A 19,338-nucleotide genomic window follows, 5' to 3' on the forward strand; every position below is an offset into this window, starting at 1 on the left:
TATTTATATTCGACAAATTCTATTGTATTAAGTCTAAATAATGTGCAAAAAGTGTGTGGGTCAATCTTATTAGATTACAAGAAATGATCAAAACTTCTATCAACATTAAAAATTTAATTTCCCCAAATTGCAATTTCTAGGGTTCTAACTAATTTTTTTGTTATTTGTTAATTTGATGCAATCTAAGATTATGAAGCTTTAAATTACATGTTGGGTATTGTTTATTGAAGCTAATTACACTATATCCAAGTAACAATTTCATCTAATATGCTCTGAAATGCCAAAATTCGAATTTGAAAGTTCAAAGATGAAAGTGAAATAAACATACCATGAACTTGAAATGGAGGAGCAATGTGTTAGTTGGAGAGATGATGAATATACCAATTGAGAAAGGAATGCAATGACTTATCTATGTTTTGTTTTTCCCCAAATTTTGATGTTTTGAAGTTTGAAAGAGTTATGAAGAAGAAGAAGATGAAATGCCAAAAATAAAGGGAAAAATTCGTGAACAGATCATCAGCCTGTCCTGGGCCGGCCCTCGATCGTGGGCCGGCTGAAGGCCGGCTGAAGGTCTGTTTCAGCTTTTGAATTTTTTTTCGTATTGTAAATATCGGCCGGTGCTTGGCCGGCTTGACTTCGGGGGCCGGCTGAGCACCGGCTGACCTGCTGTACCAAAATTTTTGAAATTAAATTTTTTTTATTTATATTTATATTGAAAATTAAATTTATTAAACTTAAGAAAAACATAAAGTAAATCAAAAATAAGGTGCAATACATTAGTAACACATGACATTGTGGGCTCTTTTATTCAATTTAACTTAATAAAACGACATAAAACATAGAAAATAAAAAAAACAAGAACAAGAACAACACATATAAAACATAAAAATAAAACACAAATAACGGACACACATTTTTAACTCCTCCTAGCCCATAATATTATCTTGAACCAATACTTCCCTAGAAAGCATTTTTAGGCCGCATGCAAAATTGTTTCCTAGGGCGTCCAACTTTCCCGGTACGGATAATTCTTTGGCGACCTCTAGCTTGAACCATTTCTCCAAAAAGATTATCCGCTTCATAGGGTTCCATCACCTCATCATTCCCCATGTAAAATTCTCGCTCCTTCTCCACCTCGTCCTCAAAGAGTTTACGCATAGCTCGTCTAGTTGCCTCCTTAGCCCCCTCATCATCCGAAATTTCAATGGGGTTGAAAAAGCAATCCGAGGGGAAGAAAAAATCCCCCGGAGTAGAAGATTCGGTGGAAGAGTCAGTGGAAGGAGAAGAAGTGTATGGGGGAGAGTTCATTCTTAAAAGAGAATGTTCTTCTCCTTAGGTTTAGGAGTTTCAATTTGGAATAGCTCCTCCAGACCCTCTTCACCCTCATCCTCTTCCGGACCCTCCTTGGATTCGCTATCCGAATCTTTCTCAGATTCATCATCCGTATCCTTCTCGGATTCGTCATCCATCTCATCATTGGGTGGCATTGGTTGAAATAGTTGATCCTCGTAGTCGACAGGCTCATAGACACCCTCTGGAATCCAAGGTTCGAGTTCCTCAGACCACTGATATACCTCAAGTGGTTCTAACTCGGGATAGAGATCAGTTAGAAACTCGTACGATGGAACTTCGTACTCATAGGATGGAGCTTCGTACTCATCCTCGGTGTCCGAATGAGTAGCGGATGAGTAATCGGAATAATAACCCATGATACCGAAGAAAGTTATGAGAATTGTGTTTATAGGATGAGAAGAAAGTTATGAGAATTATGTTTGAGATGAAGAATTTGTGGGAATAGTGGTTCTATTTATAGGGTTTCGAATGGTAGCTAACTAAGGTAAAACAATCTATTTAGGAAGATAACAAAACTAGAAAAGACAAATTGCCTTAAGAATTAAAGAACACATAAGCTAATTAAATGTTAATATAGGAAACTAACATATGTACAATTTTTCCTAAAGAAACAAATCCATGCACATGTAAACATTTTTATAATTAGGAAGTTAGCATATATACCACTTATTTTGTTAAGGAAATAAACTCATGCAAAAGTTTACTTTTCTACTAGGAAATGAAAATATACACCTTATTTTCTAATATGAATACAATCAAATAAGATAAATAATGTGAACATGAATAAAAAGTTAAATAAATTTAAATGAAAGAATATTTTTTTTGTTTAATGAAAAATCAAAGACAATATTTTTTTTAATGTGATGAAATCACCATTTTATTTATTTACAAGAATACATGTCAAAGAAAATATTGACATTTGAAAATAAGAAGTTAGATTAAATATGAAAAAATAGATTAAAATTTTTATTATTTTTAGACAAGGCTAAAGAAAATAATAAGCTTAAAAGTAAATAAATAAATAAGACCACAGCACCCCCACACAGACAGATGAAAATATTAAAAATTCACTGTCTATCAAAATATGGGGATGCGACTGAACAATTTGGAATTTCTTCCAAATCGTGCTTGTTTAAGGTCACTGGCCTTGACCGTATGTTACCTGGATCAAGCTGGGGCGGTGAGAGTAAAACACTCTCTTCCTTCATCAGTTAACGGTTCGAAGTATGGTTTGCATCTCTGTCCATTAACTTTGAGAGACTCACCATTTCCATTTTCCAGCTCAATTGCTCCGTGATTAGCTACATGTCGTACTTTGAATGGTCCACTCCATCTTGATTTAAGCTTCCCAGGGAACAGACGTAAGCGAGAATTATACAGTAGCACATAACTGCCTGTTGTAAACTGCATAGGCACAATATGAGCATCGTGCCACTTCTTAGTCTTTTCCTTGTAGAGTTTTGCATTCTCATAGGCTGTTAAGCGGAACTCATCAAGTTCATTCAAATGTAATAACCGCTTTTCCTTAGATGCCTTGGGATCAAAATTCAGCTTCTTGATCGCCCAATACGCTCGAGGTTCTAGCTCCACGGGCAAGTGACACGCTTTTCCAAACACCAATTTATAAGGAGACATACCAATTGGTGTTTTGAAGGCTGTTCGATATGCCCAAAGTGCATCGTCCAGCTTCAGAGACCAATCTTTGCGCGTGTTATTGACTGTTTTCTCCAGAATCTATTTCAGCTCTCTGTTGGATACTTCAACTTGTCCGCTTGTCTGTGGATGATAAGGAGTTGCCACTCTGTGGTAGACATTGTATTTCTTTATTAAAGCATCAAACTGTCTATTACAGAAGTGCGAACCCCCATCACTGATAATAGCACGTGGTACTCCAAATGTGTTGATCAGCTTTTTCAGGAAATTCAGGACCACTTTTCCATCATTGGTAGGTAAAGCTGCTGCTTCCACCCATTTCGACACGTAGTCGAAACAAACCAAGATATACTAATTCCCAAAAGATACAGGGAACGGCCCCATGAAATCGATACCCCAAACATCAAAAATTTCAACCTCCTGAATGGAAGTAAGCGGCATCTCATTCCTCCTTGAAATATTTCTTGTTCGCTGACATCTCCCATAACACTCCACAAATGTTCTAGCATCGCGGAATATTGTAGGCCAGAAAAATCCACTTTCCAAGACACGAGCTGCAGTACGGGCTGACCCATAATGGCCTGCATAATCTGAAGCATGGCATTGCCTCATGATAGGAAACATTTCCTCTTCTGCAACACACCTCCGAATCATTCCATCTTCACAAACTTTGAACAGATAGGGATCATCCCACAGATACCGTCTAACATCAGACATAAATTTCTTTCGCTGGTGATATTTCAGGTCTGATGGCATGATAGAGGCGGAGAGGTAGTTTACAAAATTTGCATACCATGGCTTCGCTTTGTCCCTTATGAACATGAGTGTTTCATCAGGGAAACTCTCATTAATGAAATCTCCCTCTATTACGGGCTCTGGCACCTCTAATCTTGATAGGTGGTCTACGACCACGTTCTCAGTACCCTTCTTATCCTTGATCTCGATATCAAACTCTTGAAGGAGTAAAATCCATCGAATCAACCTAGGCTTAGCATCCTGCTTAGCAAAAAGATATCGAAGTGCAGCATGGTCAGTGTGGATGATAATTTTAGAGCCAAGAAGATATGACCTAAATTTATCCACTGCAAACACTACAGCCAACATCTCTTTTTCTGTGGTAGTGTAGTTCAGCTGAGCTCCAGAAAGAGTGTGGCTAGCATAATAGATGACATGAAGCTTCTTATCCTTCCTTTGCCCCAAAACACTTCCCAAAGCCTGATCACTTGCATCGCACATGAGTTCAAATGGAAGATTCCAATCTGGACAAGATATGATTGGGGCAGTAACGAGTGCCTCTTTCAACCTGAGAAACGAAGCTAAACAGGCATCAGTGAACACAAAAGGCGCATCCTTGACAAGTAAGTTTGTCAAAGGACGCGCTATAGATGAAAAATCTTTAATGAAGCGCCGGTAAAACCCCGTATGCCCTAAGAAGGCACGAACTCCCTTCACTGTAAGTGGAGGTGGCAGTTTCTCGATCACCTCAGTCTTTGCTCGGTCCACTTCTATACCCTCCTTGGATATCTTATGCCCCAAAACAATCCCTCTTCTACCATGAAGTGGCATTTCTCCCAGTTTAATACCAGATTAGTTTCCTCGCACCTTTGCAAGACTCGGTCCAGATTTTGAAGACATCTTTCAAAGGAATCTTCAAACACCGAGAAGTCATCCATGAATACTTCCATAATGTCTTCAATCATGTCATTGAAGATGGAAGTCATGCATCTCTGAAATGTAGCAGGAGCATTGCACAGACCAAAGGGCATACGGTGATATGCGAACGTGTCGTATGGGCAGGTGAATGTAGTTTTCTCTTGGTCCTCTGGATAAATCAAAATTTGATTATATCCCGAGTATCCATCAAGAAAACAATAAAATGCATGACATGCCACCCTTTCCAACATCTGATCGATGAACGGAAGTGGAAAATGATCCTTCCTCGTCTCTGTATTCAACTTCCTTTAATCAATACATACTCGCCAGCCAGTGACCGTGCGAGTTGAGATTTGGTCTCCCTTGTCGTTTTCCACGACGGTCATACCTCCTTTTTTAGGTACGCACTGAATCGGGCTTACCCATGCACTGTCGGAAATGGGGTAAATGATGCCCGCATCAAGTAGTTTCACAATTTCCTTATGAACTACTTCCTTCATATTTGGATTCAGCCTTCTCTGCCTCTGTGCAGAGGTTTTGGATTCATCCTCTAGATGGATCTGATGCATTACCACTGAAGGACTGATTCCTCTGATATCTGAGATCTGCCACCCAACAGCCAAAATTCGTCCCTTGACTATGTTGATGACCTTCTGCTCTTGCTCCTTGGTGAGCTTATTGCTGATAATGATAGGTAAAGTACTGTCAGCTCCCAAGAAAGCGTACCGAAGATGTGCTGGTAAAGTCTTGAGTTCCAGCTTTGGTAGCTTTTCTGAAGAAGGAGGAGTGATGTGCTTGTTCTTGACCAATGGCTCAAGAACTGGTTCCTCTTCACTCTCTTCCTCTTCTTGACTGGAAACCAGCTGTTCATTCGCACAAGTACGAATATGTGTTTGTACAGAACTTTCCAGTTCCGTCTTCTGGTCTGCCACAGGGCATTCACAAGTAACCTCCACACTACTCATGTCATCCTGATCCCAATCAGAGTTCAATATGGAGTTGTTTTCTTCTAACTGCTCTTGTACTATCTCGTCCACCATGTCAATCTGCATCCATTTCTCTTTAATATTGGGATGACGAGTAATCTTTTTCATATCAAACTCAACACTCTCCTCCCCAATTCTCAAAGTCAGTTTTCCATCATGCACATCAATAAGAGCTCTGCCCATGTTCATGAATGGTCGTCCCAAGATCATCGGGCAGTCCCTGTCGGCTGCATAGTCAAGGACAACAAAATCTACAAGAAATATAAATTTGTTAACCTTAACCAAAACATCCTCCACAATCCCATGTGTCTTCTTCAAAGAGTGATCTGCCAATTGTAACATCATTGGGGTAGCTTGTACTTGCTGATCACCAAACATGCTCCGGAACAGAGATAGCGGCATCAAATTTATACTAGCACCTAAATCACACAGACAATTAATGGACTGCATGTTACCAATAGTATAGGGAATAGTAAAACTCCCTGGATCCTGAAGTTCCGTCGGAAGATTGCTCAAGATAATTGAGCTGCAGTTCTTTGTCATGGCTAATGTACCCTCTGCCTCCCAACTCCGTCTGTTGGTGATGATCTTTTTTTAAAACTTGGCATAATGTGGCATTTCGCGTAAAGCGTCAGCCAAACTGATGTTGATTTGCAGCTTCTTGAAAGTGTCTAAAAACTGGTGGAACTTCCAAGTATCTTGCGGTTTCTTCAATCGCTGAGGGAATGATATTTTTGGTACGTACGGAGGTAGTGGAGTAGGTTTAGTGACTACCTTTTCAGGTTCCTTTTCCTTACACTGCTCCTTTTCTACCTCTGCGCTAGTACTTGCTGCGTATGGATTGTCTAATGCCTTTCCATTCCTTAGTTCAATCGCTTTCAAGTGCTCTCGGGGGTTTTCCTCAGTAGTGGATGGTAAACCCCCTTGATTTCTGTTTTGGAGTGCATTAGCCATCTGCTGTATTTGCAATTCTTGATTGTGAATAGTAGCAGCATGATTCTTGAGTGCTTGTTGAGTCTCTGTGTCCTTCTTTAGCATCAACTCCATCATTTTGTCCATCTTACTGTGTAGAGACTCTCCCTGTTCTTTCTGCTGAAAACCAGGTGGATGCTGTGGCCTACTATTTTGATGGTGGAAGTTTCCTTGATTATGGAAGTTTCCCTGATTCTGCTGTGATCTTTGTTCTCCTTGAAATCTAGGACCTGCCTGATTATGGGTCTGATTTCCATTATCCTTCCATGAGAAATTTGGCTGATTTCTCCACCCTGGATTGTAAGTAGCAACATATGAATTATTTCCTGGTCTCTGTCCTCCCACATAGTTGATTTGCTCGTTGAACTGGTGCGACATCACATAGCACTCATTCGCCATATGGCTCGGATCTCCACAAACCTCACAGTTACTCTGAATTGCAGCAACACTATGAGTGTTGGGTGCTACAACTTATTTTATGAGAAAATCCTGTAGTAGTGACTTGACCGTCTCCACTACTGGGTCAGTAGCAACTGCCATCACTCCTCTCTGAGCAGGTGCTTTCGCCCTCTCAGTTGGCCAAGAATAGTTGTTCACTGCCAACTCATCTAACAGCTCAAACTGCGTCAGTGGTCTTCCTCTTTAATGACCCTCCTGCGGATGTATCAATGATACTCCTGGTCTGATCATTTGATCCATTATAGAAATTTTGGATCAAATTCTCTCGCATAATATGATGATGAGGAACTTTTCTCTGTAATTCCTTGTACCGCTCCCATGCGTCACTCACTGATTCTCCATCCAGTTGCTGATAAAGCATTATATCTCTAGTCAGCTTTGCGGTCTTCGCCATGGGAAAGTACTTGTTCAGGAATGCCTTGGCCAAATCTGACCATCTGTTAAGGCCTATTCTAGGCAGAGCATGAATCCAGATCTTTGCTTTATCCCTCAGAGAAAATGGGAATAAGAGCAGCCGAACTTCATCTTTTGTCATGTTCTTGAGCTTGAATGTACTGCACACCTCCAGAAAATTCGAGAGGTGCGCATTTGGATCTTCATTTGGTAGCCCATAAAACTGACAGCGGGCTTCTAACAACTGAATGATACTGGTTTTAATCTCGTAATGGTTTGCCCGCACAGGATGTGCAAAGTAACCATGCGTAGTATTTCGTACATTCGGCTGGAAGAATTCCATCAATGTTGGTTGTCTCTGCCTGTTATTATTCTGTCCTTGCAGATCCAGCTGATTCTGCTGATTCTGTGGGATTACTCTATTATCCCCCTCATTATTCAATCCAAGCGGATTACCTTCTTCGTCTACCATATTTAGATTCTTTTGAGCTGATTTTCTGATGCTTCGCTCAAAAGATGTGAGATCTGGTTGAAATGTTTCTAAAGGTAGACCTTTGTGACGTGTATTATGCATACACTACAAGAAGAGTACTTGTATCAACAAAAACAACAAAGCCCACGCGTAAAACAAGAAAGTAAAAGACTAAAACAAGCCGAGCTATCCTAACTTAGATGTTAAAGATATGCTATCCCCGGCAACGGCGCCAAAAACTTGTTGAGAAAATTGCTGCAAGTGCACAGTGTCAACTTGTAATTTAGACTGTGAAGTCCAAATATCGTACCCACAAAGAAAGCAACTAAATACACGCAATTAAGATACTCAATTTGGATAGCCAAGAGGATAATTTGGTTGAAGTGATTTGAAATTAATAAAATTGAATTAATCAGATTTAATTTAGAATAAAATTAAGCTTTGAATAAAAAATGGATTTAAACAATAATACGGAAGATCAAGGATTATTAATTTTCTTTATGTCATTAATCTCATGGGATATATGGATTATGTTATCAATTTATGGTTCCGGCTAGTCTAATGCATCTATAACTCTCTCTCAAGCCGCTATAGATAAAAATATACAAATAACCAATCAATAGGCAAATTACTAACTCTCGTGTTATAAAATACCAAATCAAGCGATTAAATGATATTTATTAAGCAAACCTCAAGACCACGTATTCATTAACTCACTCTTGTGTTATTAATTCATACGTTATTGATTGACTGATCTATTTCAATTAAGCTCTCTCAAGTCAGAATTAAAACATAGGGCAGTGAATGAATTGGCCAAAAACATTCAAGCATTATGAGCATTAATCAACACATAATTTAATAACAATCCAATATAACAATATGATTAAGTAAACATAAGTCCAATTAATAATCCCCGAAAATGGGTTTAGCTACTCATATCTAAAGGAAATTCAACAATAACATATATGGAATTCATGATAAACAAGAACACAACGGTAATTGATCTCTCAATAATGTTGTACCTTAACTCCATAATTCCACTATGTTTTGTGTAATAATCCCAAACGATAGAGTTGAAATGATACTAAAATAGACTACCTCTAATGGCTTTGTCTATGATCTAAGATGTAAACTACAAAGGTGATCTCAAAGATGTTCAAGATCCAAAAGATGTTGTTTTCTCTAAACAAATACAAGCTATTTATAGAGTTGCTAGGAGTGGAGCTCAAGTCAAGAATCTCTATTCTCTTCATGGAATTTGAGTGATGGTCAAGTTTTGGATATCTTCTTTCCATGTAGAGCGGAGTAGGGAGCAATTTCTTCCATAACCGTCTTGAGTGAATCATGGTTCACTTATCTCATTTCCAAAGATAGCTTGATTAAATCTCATCTTGATACATACTTTGAGTGCAAGCCAAGGAAGATCTCTTTGAGTGAGAACCCAATATATGTTGCTTATGGAAGGTGTATGAGTGTATCGGCCAAGAATCCTCACGCGATTCCCAAGAATCGGAGTTGCACTCCGAGATCATAAGTCAGCCGGCCCTTGGCCGGCTCATAGTCGTGGGCCGGCTGAAGGCCGGCTGAGCTGCTGCTTGTAGCTCATTTTTGGTTCGGTTCGGTTTTGACTCGGTTTGACCCGAAACTTGGTTGGCTTTCTTGAACTTGACTCGAATCCTTCTGGCTCTGACTATTTTTACATTTTAACTCTGTTTTATTCCTAAAAACTCAAGAAACATTAAATATTTACATTCTACAAATAATTTAACAAATAAGTCAAATTTACTAAATAAGCGTATATTTTACATCATAAAATACTAAAAACTAGTAAATAAATGACCTCTAAATGACGTAAAATATACACTTATCAAGCATATGACAAAATTACGTTCCCAGAAAATTATACCAGAAGATTTCTCCAGAACACAAAATACCCCAGACGATAAGATTCAGAAACAAAATCTCCCCAAAGGATCGTATTAGATGTACAGTCGCCCTAGAGGATTGGATCAGAAACACCATCGCCCCAGAGGACCGGATTAGATGCACAGCCACCCAATAGGATTGTATTACTGAACATAAACGCCCCAGAGGATCAAATTAAAACAACAACCACCTCAGAGGATTGGATTACAGAACACAAATTCCCCAGGAGATCAGATTAGAAACATAACCACCTCAGAGGATTGGATTAGAAATACACACGCCCTAGAGAATCGAATCAGAAGCACAATCACCCCAAAGAATCAGACAAGGAATAATCCATAGTAGATAAACTAAACCAGACAAGAAATATCTCTTCCCCAGAGGACAAATTACGAATATTCCCAGAGAATCAGATCTGAAAAATTGCCCAAGAGACGGGATTGAGACAACCAACGATAGAAAGACATATCCACGCCATCCAATATATGCAGAATGCAATTTCCAGAATAACATAACATCGGTCTAATCCTATGTGCCAGACTCTGGATAGAGGAGGATTTAGTGTCAAAAAGATGCCCCAGATACTGTTTGGGATACTTCAAATAAACTTCAGACATTTCCTCTAGTTTTGGGATAACTACGGAACCCAGGAACCTACGAAATAGGGTGGCGTTTGGGATGGCCAAGGGGATGCTATCCCTTCTACAATTTTGAGAAGTTCTGAATAGGATAATCCAGGCACCTAAGCAATAAGGTGGCTCTTGGGATGGCCAAAATGCTGTGGTCCCTTCTGCAAACCTAAAAAGTACCGGATAGGATAATTACTAAAGGTCCAAGCTATTGGATCACTCTCAGGACGGCTGAGGGCTTATAGCTCCATTCCACGGGGCACACAATAGACAGTTTAGGCTCAATAAACGACCTTCAGGACAGTTGAGAAGACCTACTCCCGGCCAGTTACAGAGTAGACCAAAACCAGGGGGCATGAAGTCAGGGTCATACACCACGACAGGTAATGCTCACGTAAGGGCATTACCAAACCACCGGCGACTACCTCTGATGATGGGAGTATCTCGCTTGTCTAACAACGAGTTACTACTTTAACATGAATTGACCTACTTTGTCAATTCTCATTAAAGAGTGGGTAAATTGTAGACACCTATTTCCCGGACAGGTAAAAAGTGATGAGGGACTGAAGTGTTCAATGATAATTTTCAGAGAACTTCGGCCGGATGATGAGCTATCAATTTTCTTGCTAGAAATTAGGCAAGCGCAATCAGTGCAAAGTTGGAAACTTGAAGGGTTAAAACGTAATTAGCCGTGAATAGCCCATAAAAATCCAAATAGATTGTTGTCTAAGTCCAAAAATTGGACTAATTGCAATATCTTAGAAGTTTATGGGCCAGTTTATAAGTTTTAAGGACTAAATTTGACATTTCTCAAACCCATGGGGCCCTAGACGACTTTTTAGACACTTTTGGACACCAAAAATGACTTTTAGGCATGTTTTTCTTATCCAACAGGCATTAATACGGTATTAACTCTTTTTAATGAAGCTTTTCCTAATCCAAACTCTATTATTAATTATCTCATTGACATTAATTACTAATTAAAAAGGTAGATCAATAATTTAACTTTAACCTAACCCTAGAAATCCTAGGTTACCCTTAACCACTATAAGTACAGCTGTTAGCGAGCTTAGAAAGGGACCAACAATTTAACTGCAAATTAAAGACTGGAAAAAAGTCACAGCCCTAGGTAGAAACCCTAATATTTCCGCTCCCCCTCCACACACACACAAACACTAAAATTAGTCAATTGTAGTCCTAAGAACGAAGCTAGAACGTCCTAGTCAATCAAGTACGAGCTGTACGCGCAAATTCAAAGATGGATTTTGCATCCAATTCGCTAGTAAACGAGTCAAGGACTCAGAACGGTACTTCTAAGGATCCTCAAATATTCCCTGTCACGTTTATTCCATAATAATTGCAATTGCAAATTTTTTGTGTATTAGGATGCATATTTGTTTATTTTAGGGTTAATGTCATAAAAATTCACGAACTTTACACGTTTTCTCATTTTAATCACGCAGTTTCAATTTTCTCATTTTCATTCACGAACTACCACTTTTTCTCAAATTCATACACGGTGCTGAGGTGTCACGGTTCCATTGGTATAATTTGCACGGGAAATATACGTACCCATATTTTTCCGCCGCGGCGTGGGAGGTGGATGCCACTTTACACTAATGAATGAGTGCCACCTCAGCACCGTGTATGAATTTGAGAAAAAGTGGTAGTTCGTGTATTAAAATGAGAAATTTTAACTACGTGATTAAAATGAGAAAACGTGTAAAGTTCGTGATTTTTTTTTGACATTAACCCTTTATTTTATTGATTTTTTCCATAATTGCCAAATTTGGCGTTCTTGATAAAATCGCTCTATAAATTGGAAAATATATGTTAATAGGTTGTTTTAATGTACCTTATATGCCAATATACCGATTTATGTTGATTACAATGCCTAGAATGCATGTTGGGATGTATTCTATTTACCTCAAATCTGTTCTTGCTCAATTAGCCATGAAATCAGCTATTTAAATGTTTTAATTCAAATTTAAAAACTTTGAAATAATCCTAATATGTGTTATTTGCACTCCTTGTTAATTTTATGTGGTTTGAGTGTTTTTGCATGACAAACCAAGCCAAAATGATGAAACGACAAAGCTGCTACCCTTGCGGACAACGCTGCCGCCACCAGTACGGACCGCCGGCGCCGCCTTAGTACACTTCCAAAGCCGGCATTGCACAGTGCCACCGCCAGAATTATGAGTGGCGTTGTCCCTCTGCCTCTGACCTCCTCCATACCCAATTCCATATTATTCCAGTTTCGATCCAACCCTATTTTTATTTTTCTAGGCTCGCTTGAGCTCGGAATTGGGCCCGATTTGAACCCAGATGTATTGTTTTAGTTGTAGGGTAATATTTTATGTTGTAATGAGCATTTCCCTCTGTATTTCTAGCCTCAAAGCCAAATTTGTAATCTGCCCAGCCAACCGGGTCTTAAAGCTCAGACCTAGCGTGACCAGCAACTTCCAGACCTGATTCTGAGCCCATCCAAACTCGGAATCGACCCTGGTATCGGTGAGATGGACAATTTCCATGTTCTTCCTGAGAACTAGTTATGACCATATCAACGGTTAAAACGTATCGAGTTCTAGACACTCTTCTACAAGGTTTAAAAGTATTTCTAACCCTGTATGTATATCAACTGCCCATGTGTATGCTTGTAATCTTTAAAAGATTTCCAAAAGCATGATCCAATCCAGTATTAACAAGCTAAAGGAATCATCAAGTTAATTACATATATCAATCAAAACCAAAAAACACCTAGAAATCTTAGGACTGCCATAAAAAAGTAGTTAAAGGTTGTATAGGCATTAAGGATGACTAATAATAAAATTAATTAAATCTAGAAACCTGGTTTTAGGATTTGTGTATGTAATCAATCCAGACAAGGCAGTCCTTTGTTATTTGTTGGAAACCTCTAAAGTTAGATGAATGCTTAAGATGATTTTCTACTTGCCAGAATCTAGTCATATGAGCGTATAATTTGGGTCCCTTTGCTTCTTTCATCTGTGTTTAAATTCCCGCAATTTATATTATGAACTGTATGAATGTTAAGACGAGATAAAATGAATACATCTCATGAAAGCAAACGTAACTGATAAGCCAAGTACAAGATTTTCGGTAAAATATCCATGAACCAGTCATTCGGTCCGGCGTACGATAATCTCACCCATAAGCGAGTGATGTTATCCAGTCGGTATAAAAGGTATTCCTACATAAGCTAGGTGGCAACTCCACATTTTCTCAAACCCTCTCCGTAATAAGAGTCTTGTCATACGTCTAGGCGAGCCGCCCCGAACCCCGCTCCGCTCACACTCAGATATTAATTTGGCAAAAACATAAAAAAGAAGATAAAGCTAAATAAGGCTTAATCAAAAAGGCTAAGCTAATAAGGTTTGGTCAAGAAGAATAAGTGAAGAAGGATTAACCAAGAAAAGACTCGACCTAATAAGACTTACACAAGAAGAATAAGTCAAGAAGGCTTAATAAAGAAGGGACTCGGCCTAATAAAGCCCAGTTAAGAAGAATAAGCCAAGAAGACTTAACAAAGAAAGGTCTCGGCATAATAAGGTCTGGTCTAGAAGAATAAGTCAAGAAAGCTTAACCAAGAAAAGACTCAGTCTAATAAGGTTTGGTCAAGAAGAATAACCAAGAAAGTTTAACCAAGAAAGGATTCGGTCTAATAAGACTCAATCAAGAAGAATAAGCTAAAAAGGCTTAACCAATAAGGGACTTGGCTTAATAAGGATCGGTCAAGAAGAATAAGCCAAGAAGACCCAAGAAGAGACTTTGCCTAATAAGTCTCAGCAAAAAATAAATAAATAAGCTAAAGAAGGCTTCACCAAGAAGGGACTCTGTCAAATAAGGGACTTCACGGAGGAGCTAATGATCGAAGCTCAATTCCAATTTAAATACAATATCGATAATTTCGAAAATTTTAAAAAAACTCTGATGTTTTATAAGAATAAGATATACATTCCTAAATGAAATCATATCCCTATTTGAGAACATAGTTCTATTTATGACTCATACTAAATAACAATTTTTTTCTATTTGGATTCATCTGCTAAATAAGAATTACTTTTCTATTTGAACTTTATAAGATATTCCTCCATACTCATTATAAAAAGACTCGAGGTATGGCTATACACAGACATTATTACAAATATTTTGAATAAGCTATTAAGCTATTTATAAAGACTAGACCAGTTTTACTATTGGAGTGCCCAACAAACAACCATTGTTTGATGAACAGTCTCACCTCTCTTTATCTTGCACGTCTCTCCAAAAAAACGTGGTTCCATCAGGGACAACATGCAAAGTTTCATTTTCAAATTGATCAATACCTAGACATATATGGATCAACGATACCATGTATTTGGCAAAGGAATCTCAACATGGTATTTACATTTATACCAGATAATTTTAAACATGAGACGGTTTAATAGTATTGACCAGTGGTCAGAGGTGAAGCCATAATTTTTTTGATAACGAGGGAACTTCCGGCGGAGCCCGACCACCCTTTAAAGCGTAGCCCGACCATCTTGATAAATCCTCAGGGAGGCTAGCCTCAGCATCCCACCGTCCGGACCTCCCAGTTAATATGGGTTTTTAATAATTCATCCACAATGCTTCCAATAAGTTCCATTTGTACAATATGGGATTCCAATCTTGATTCTTTTAAGTCCCATATTTACTGTCCACACTTGTGACCGATTGAGCCAATTCTATGGTGGGTTGAAGCCATAAATTATTTTAAAGAAAGGTAGTTTTTTTATAGTTTATAAATTTAGAATGACATGATGTATACTTATAAAATTAAGATGCGCAATACATGAATAAAAGATAATTAAATGTATAAGTTTATACCAGTATGTATCTATAATAATAAGGAGAAAACAATTAAAGATGGTCAATTAACTAATTATAACTAAATGTTATTAATTTAAGGTTTACAATATTATTAGATTTTTAATTATATCTATATTTGTATATTATATAATTTTTGTATTATTTATTTTCATAGATAGTGACAATTCTATTTGTATTATAGTCAATAAATGTATATATTATGTAAAATAATCAAATGGGTATAAACATATTATTTTAAACAGGTTGATTTGTAAACATGTTTAGCTAAACGTGGTCATATGTATGTTTAGGAAAAAAGAGTTTTTATTAAATAAACATATTATCCTGATTTTTTTGTGATTGTTCGTTTAGCGGCTAAATGAACGAAAACGAGCTGAACACAATGAATATGAACACTATAAAATCTAAACGAACCGAACATGAACACTCCGTTCAAAATTCGATTGAACATGAACACCTTATTCGCTAAATGAGTCGAACATGAACACTCCAAAATTCTGTTCGGCTCGGTTCATTTACACCCTTAAATGGAAGCAAAATAATTCTAATCAAATTAATTTTTTATAATTAAATTAATTAAGAGTTTGAATTGTATCAAAATTAAAAAAGTTTATTCATAATCTAATTAGAAGTTTATGTTGTAATCCATATTTCTCTAAAAACTATTAAAATAATTACTAAAATTGTAGTTTTAATTAAAATAAACTACTATGTTAATTTGTATTGTATATACTACTAACTAATATATATTACTTTAAATATTTAAGAATTACTATTTTAATTTTTTTAAATCATATGGAATTCTAAATAAGGTAAACTACTTCTATTAAATTACTATTTTAATTACTAATAATATTTTCTATTAATCTGTCTATAACTATAAAATTTGAATATCAATTAAAAATATTAAATTACTAAAATAATTTTCTAAAATATTAAATAAAATAATTATTCCTAAGTAACTATTTCAAATATTATTTGATAATTTCTATTTAAATACGATGACATCTGTCATCCCTAAAGAGTTGCATCCAACTCTAATCAATTCAATGCACGTAATGCATGTACTATTATGAATGTATCAATTACTAATTGGCTTAATACATCATTTGACCCCTAAACTATACACTTTTATTCTCTGAGACTCTTAAACTAATTTGATATTCTATTGGACCTCTTAACTTTATTTTTTGTTCTATTTAACCAGTCGATTGTAATTTTTTTGCCGATCTGACCTTTTTCATCCAACGTGGCAAAAACGCGTGTTTTCAAACGCGTTGAAGCGCGTGAAGGATAATTAAAATGCATAACTTGTTCTATTGAACCCCCGAACTACACTATTTTGTTCTATTTGACCCCTGAACTTATTTTATTTTCCTATTGCACCTTCAAACTATTAATTTTTACCCATTAACCTTCTCAAAAATACAATTATTTAACTTTTATCCATTTAATCTTCTAGAAAAATAAAAAAATATTGAAATTTAGTCAAATAATTAAATAATATAACTTCTTGTACATGTATATATTTGTTTACATTTCAATAATGATAAAAGAAGTTTTGTCTTTTTAACGATATTATAAAATATATAAATTTACTATACTGTGATAATATTAAAAAAAAGACTGATTTTTTTAAAAAATTATAATTTTTAGTGTATTTCACGAATTTCCAATTATAAAAATTTTAATACACCAGCTTTTAATTTTTTGCTATTTCAAACTTTTCAAATCAATTCTGAATTTTTAAAATTTGTGTTAAAATTGGAAAACACGCTAAATTTCATGACTTTTAAAGCCTTAAATGATTTTTTTCAAATAATATGTAAAGTACATCATTTTTTATTTTAGATTAAAAAAAAATATTTAGACTTAATATATTTTTTGACCTCTAACCTTACCTTTTTATTTCATATGACCTCTAAACTATTTTAGTGTTCCATTGGACCTCTTAACTACTTTTTTTATTCTATTTAACCCCATGTCAGCAAAGCCATGTCAGCAATTTTATCCACGTCATCGCGCGTGGTGTGCACATTCCGAATGAGGGGTTAAATAGACCAAAAAGAAGAGTTAAGAGGTCCAAAAGAATACGAAATTAGTTTAGAGGTCGCAGAGAATAAAATGGTATAGTTTAGGGGTCAAATGATGTATTAAGCCATTACTAATTTCTCTTTTATTTAGTGAACATACACAATACTCGATGCAATTTCCTACTTGTAACAATCAAAATGCGTGTTCAGGATATGTCTGGCACAATTACGTGGTAAAAACATTGCAAAAACTTTAACAAATTAACATCTGAAATCAATCCCAATTAACTAAGCATAAATATAATTATTCTAATTCATAATAAAAATAATTATAATAGTTTGACGAGTCACATTACGAGGAACGTGAAACATGTAAAGCGACACTAGTCCTTTTAAATTTTCTGAACGACAATGTTTTTCACCAAAAAAGAAAAATTATTAAATCATTGCAAAACTTCTTCTGAAATTTTCAGAACGACATCGTTTGCAAGCAAATGAAAGCAACAATAATAAGGAAGGTCAAAATGGGAAAACGAAAATGGGAACTTTATTAGAGAAACAAAAAACGCGGGAAATAGAGCCGTTGTTTGCTAAATCTCTAAAGTTTGGCGCCAAAATTTTCTCTTTTTTCGGCTGCCCAAAATAATCCGGGCAGCCGCCCCTCACTCTTACCATTTTTTAATGCAGCCTAAAATCAAAATTATTTATAGATCTGTTTCTTTTTATTTTTTATCTCCAAAAATCTCTCCTTTTTCTTTCAAAGCTAATTTTCCCACTCTCCTTCAAAATTTTCCACCCTTTACTCTTATTCCTTAACTTATTACTCTCTTGATTTTATTCTGATTCTTGAATCATTTCTTGTTTTTCTTCTGATTCTTGAACTAAAAAACAAACATTTTCTTGTTCTTGCTCTGTTTTTTCTAAATCATTTGAAGTAAAAATCATGGGGTTTTCAAAGAAGACGCAAGCGGATTCCGGGTTAGATTCGGAAGCGAAAAAATGGGTAATTGCTGGAATCGCAATTAGAACATCATTGAAGCCGATAAACACGAAAACGAGAGCGAAAAATGAAGAAGAAGAGAGTGAGGAAGAGCATACACCAACAGCAAAAGAATCAAGAATGCCAGAAAGACCATCTTGCCCTCCAGCTCCAAGAAAGAGAAGGCCAGCTTCAAGGTGTAACTATAACAATAGTGTTAGAGAGTTTTTTACTCCTCCTGATTTGGAATCAGTTTTCAAATGCTATGTTGAGAAAGCAAATTAAGAGTTTGACTCAGTGACTCAGTGTACAACTGCTACTACTAGTTAGTTTGTTTGGCTTTAAGAATGATATGATGTAGTTTAGTTTAGTTTAAATACTTAGTGATTTTGTAGTGTTTTTTTTTATTATTTGTATCTCTATCTTTTGTGTTTTTGTAGTGTTTTAGGAGCTGAACTTGTACAAAAGATGATTATTATATTTATGAAATTTCTAATTTAGTTTGTTTTAGCATTTGTTTTTGGGTTGATGAGATGAGAAGTTTTTGTTAATTTTGTTGATTTAAGAGAATATTTATGTTATTACTATGCTCCAATTTCATCAATCACTAGTTCTTGTTTTTGAGTTTAAAAATTATGGTTAATGTAACTGGCATAATTAAATTTTAAATTTAAAAACAAACCGCTTGTCACTAAATAATTTTTAACGAGTTCTTTTTTTTGAAATAAAAAAAAGATATTGATTTTTAAACGACATGGTATAAAATTAGAAACATATACTATTGATTATATTCTATATAAGTAATTTTCATCTAAATTTATTTGATAACCTTATTGATAATATTGAAATATAATTGTTAAAATACCAAAATCTAAAAATTAAGAAAACAATACACTATAACTTGTAAAAAAGAAAGAAAGTTATAACCCTACTATTAGTGGAGTGCATATGTTTTTTT

General features: G+C 36.0%; 1 protein-coding gene and 1 non-coding gene across 2 annotated transcripts; both read left to right on the plus strand.

Moving 5' to 3' along the window:
• The first annotated feature begins 7,348 nt into the window (after positions 1 to 7,348).
• Positions 7,349 to 7,455, plus strand: LOC126676012 (small nucleolar RNA R71). Its single transcript, XR_007640190.1, has one exon. It is a non-coding gene; the product is annotated as a small nucleolar RNA R71 (small nucleolar RNA).
• A 10,678-nt stretch (positions 7,456 to 18,133) lies between these two features.
• LOC126674247 (cyclin-dependent protein kinase inhibitor SMR6) lies at positions 18,134 to 18,890 on the plus strand. Its single transcript, XM_050368663.2, has one exon. It carries the CDS (start codon positions 18,345 to 18,347, stop codon positions 18,663 to 18,665), a length of 321 nt encoding a protein of 106 aa, XP_050224620.1. The 5' UTR covers positions 18,134 to 18,344; the 3' UTR covers positions 18,666 to 18,890.
• Positions 18,891 to 19,338: the final 448 nt, after the last annotated feature.

This window comes from Mercurialis annua, linkage group LG3 (assembly GCF_937616625.2).
Source record: "Mercurialis annua linkage group LG3, ddMerAnnu1.2, whole genome shotgun sequence".
Taxonomy (NCBI): domain Eukaryota; kingdom Viridiplantae; phylum Streptophyta; class Magnoliopsida; order Malpighiales; family Euphorbiaceae; genus Mercurialis; species Mercurialis annua.

What these genes read in the sequence shown, in the direction of transcription:
- LOC126674247 (XM_050368663.2), top strand. Translation starts at nt 18,345, where the DNA reads ATGGGGTTTTCAAAGAAGACGCAAGCGGATTCCGGGTTAGATTCGGAA.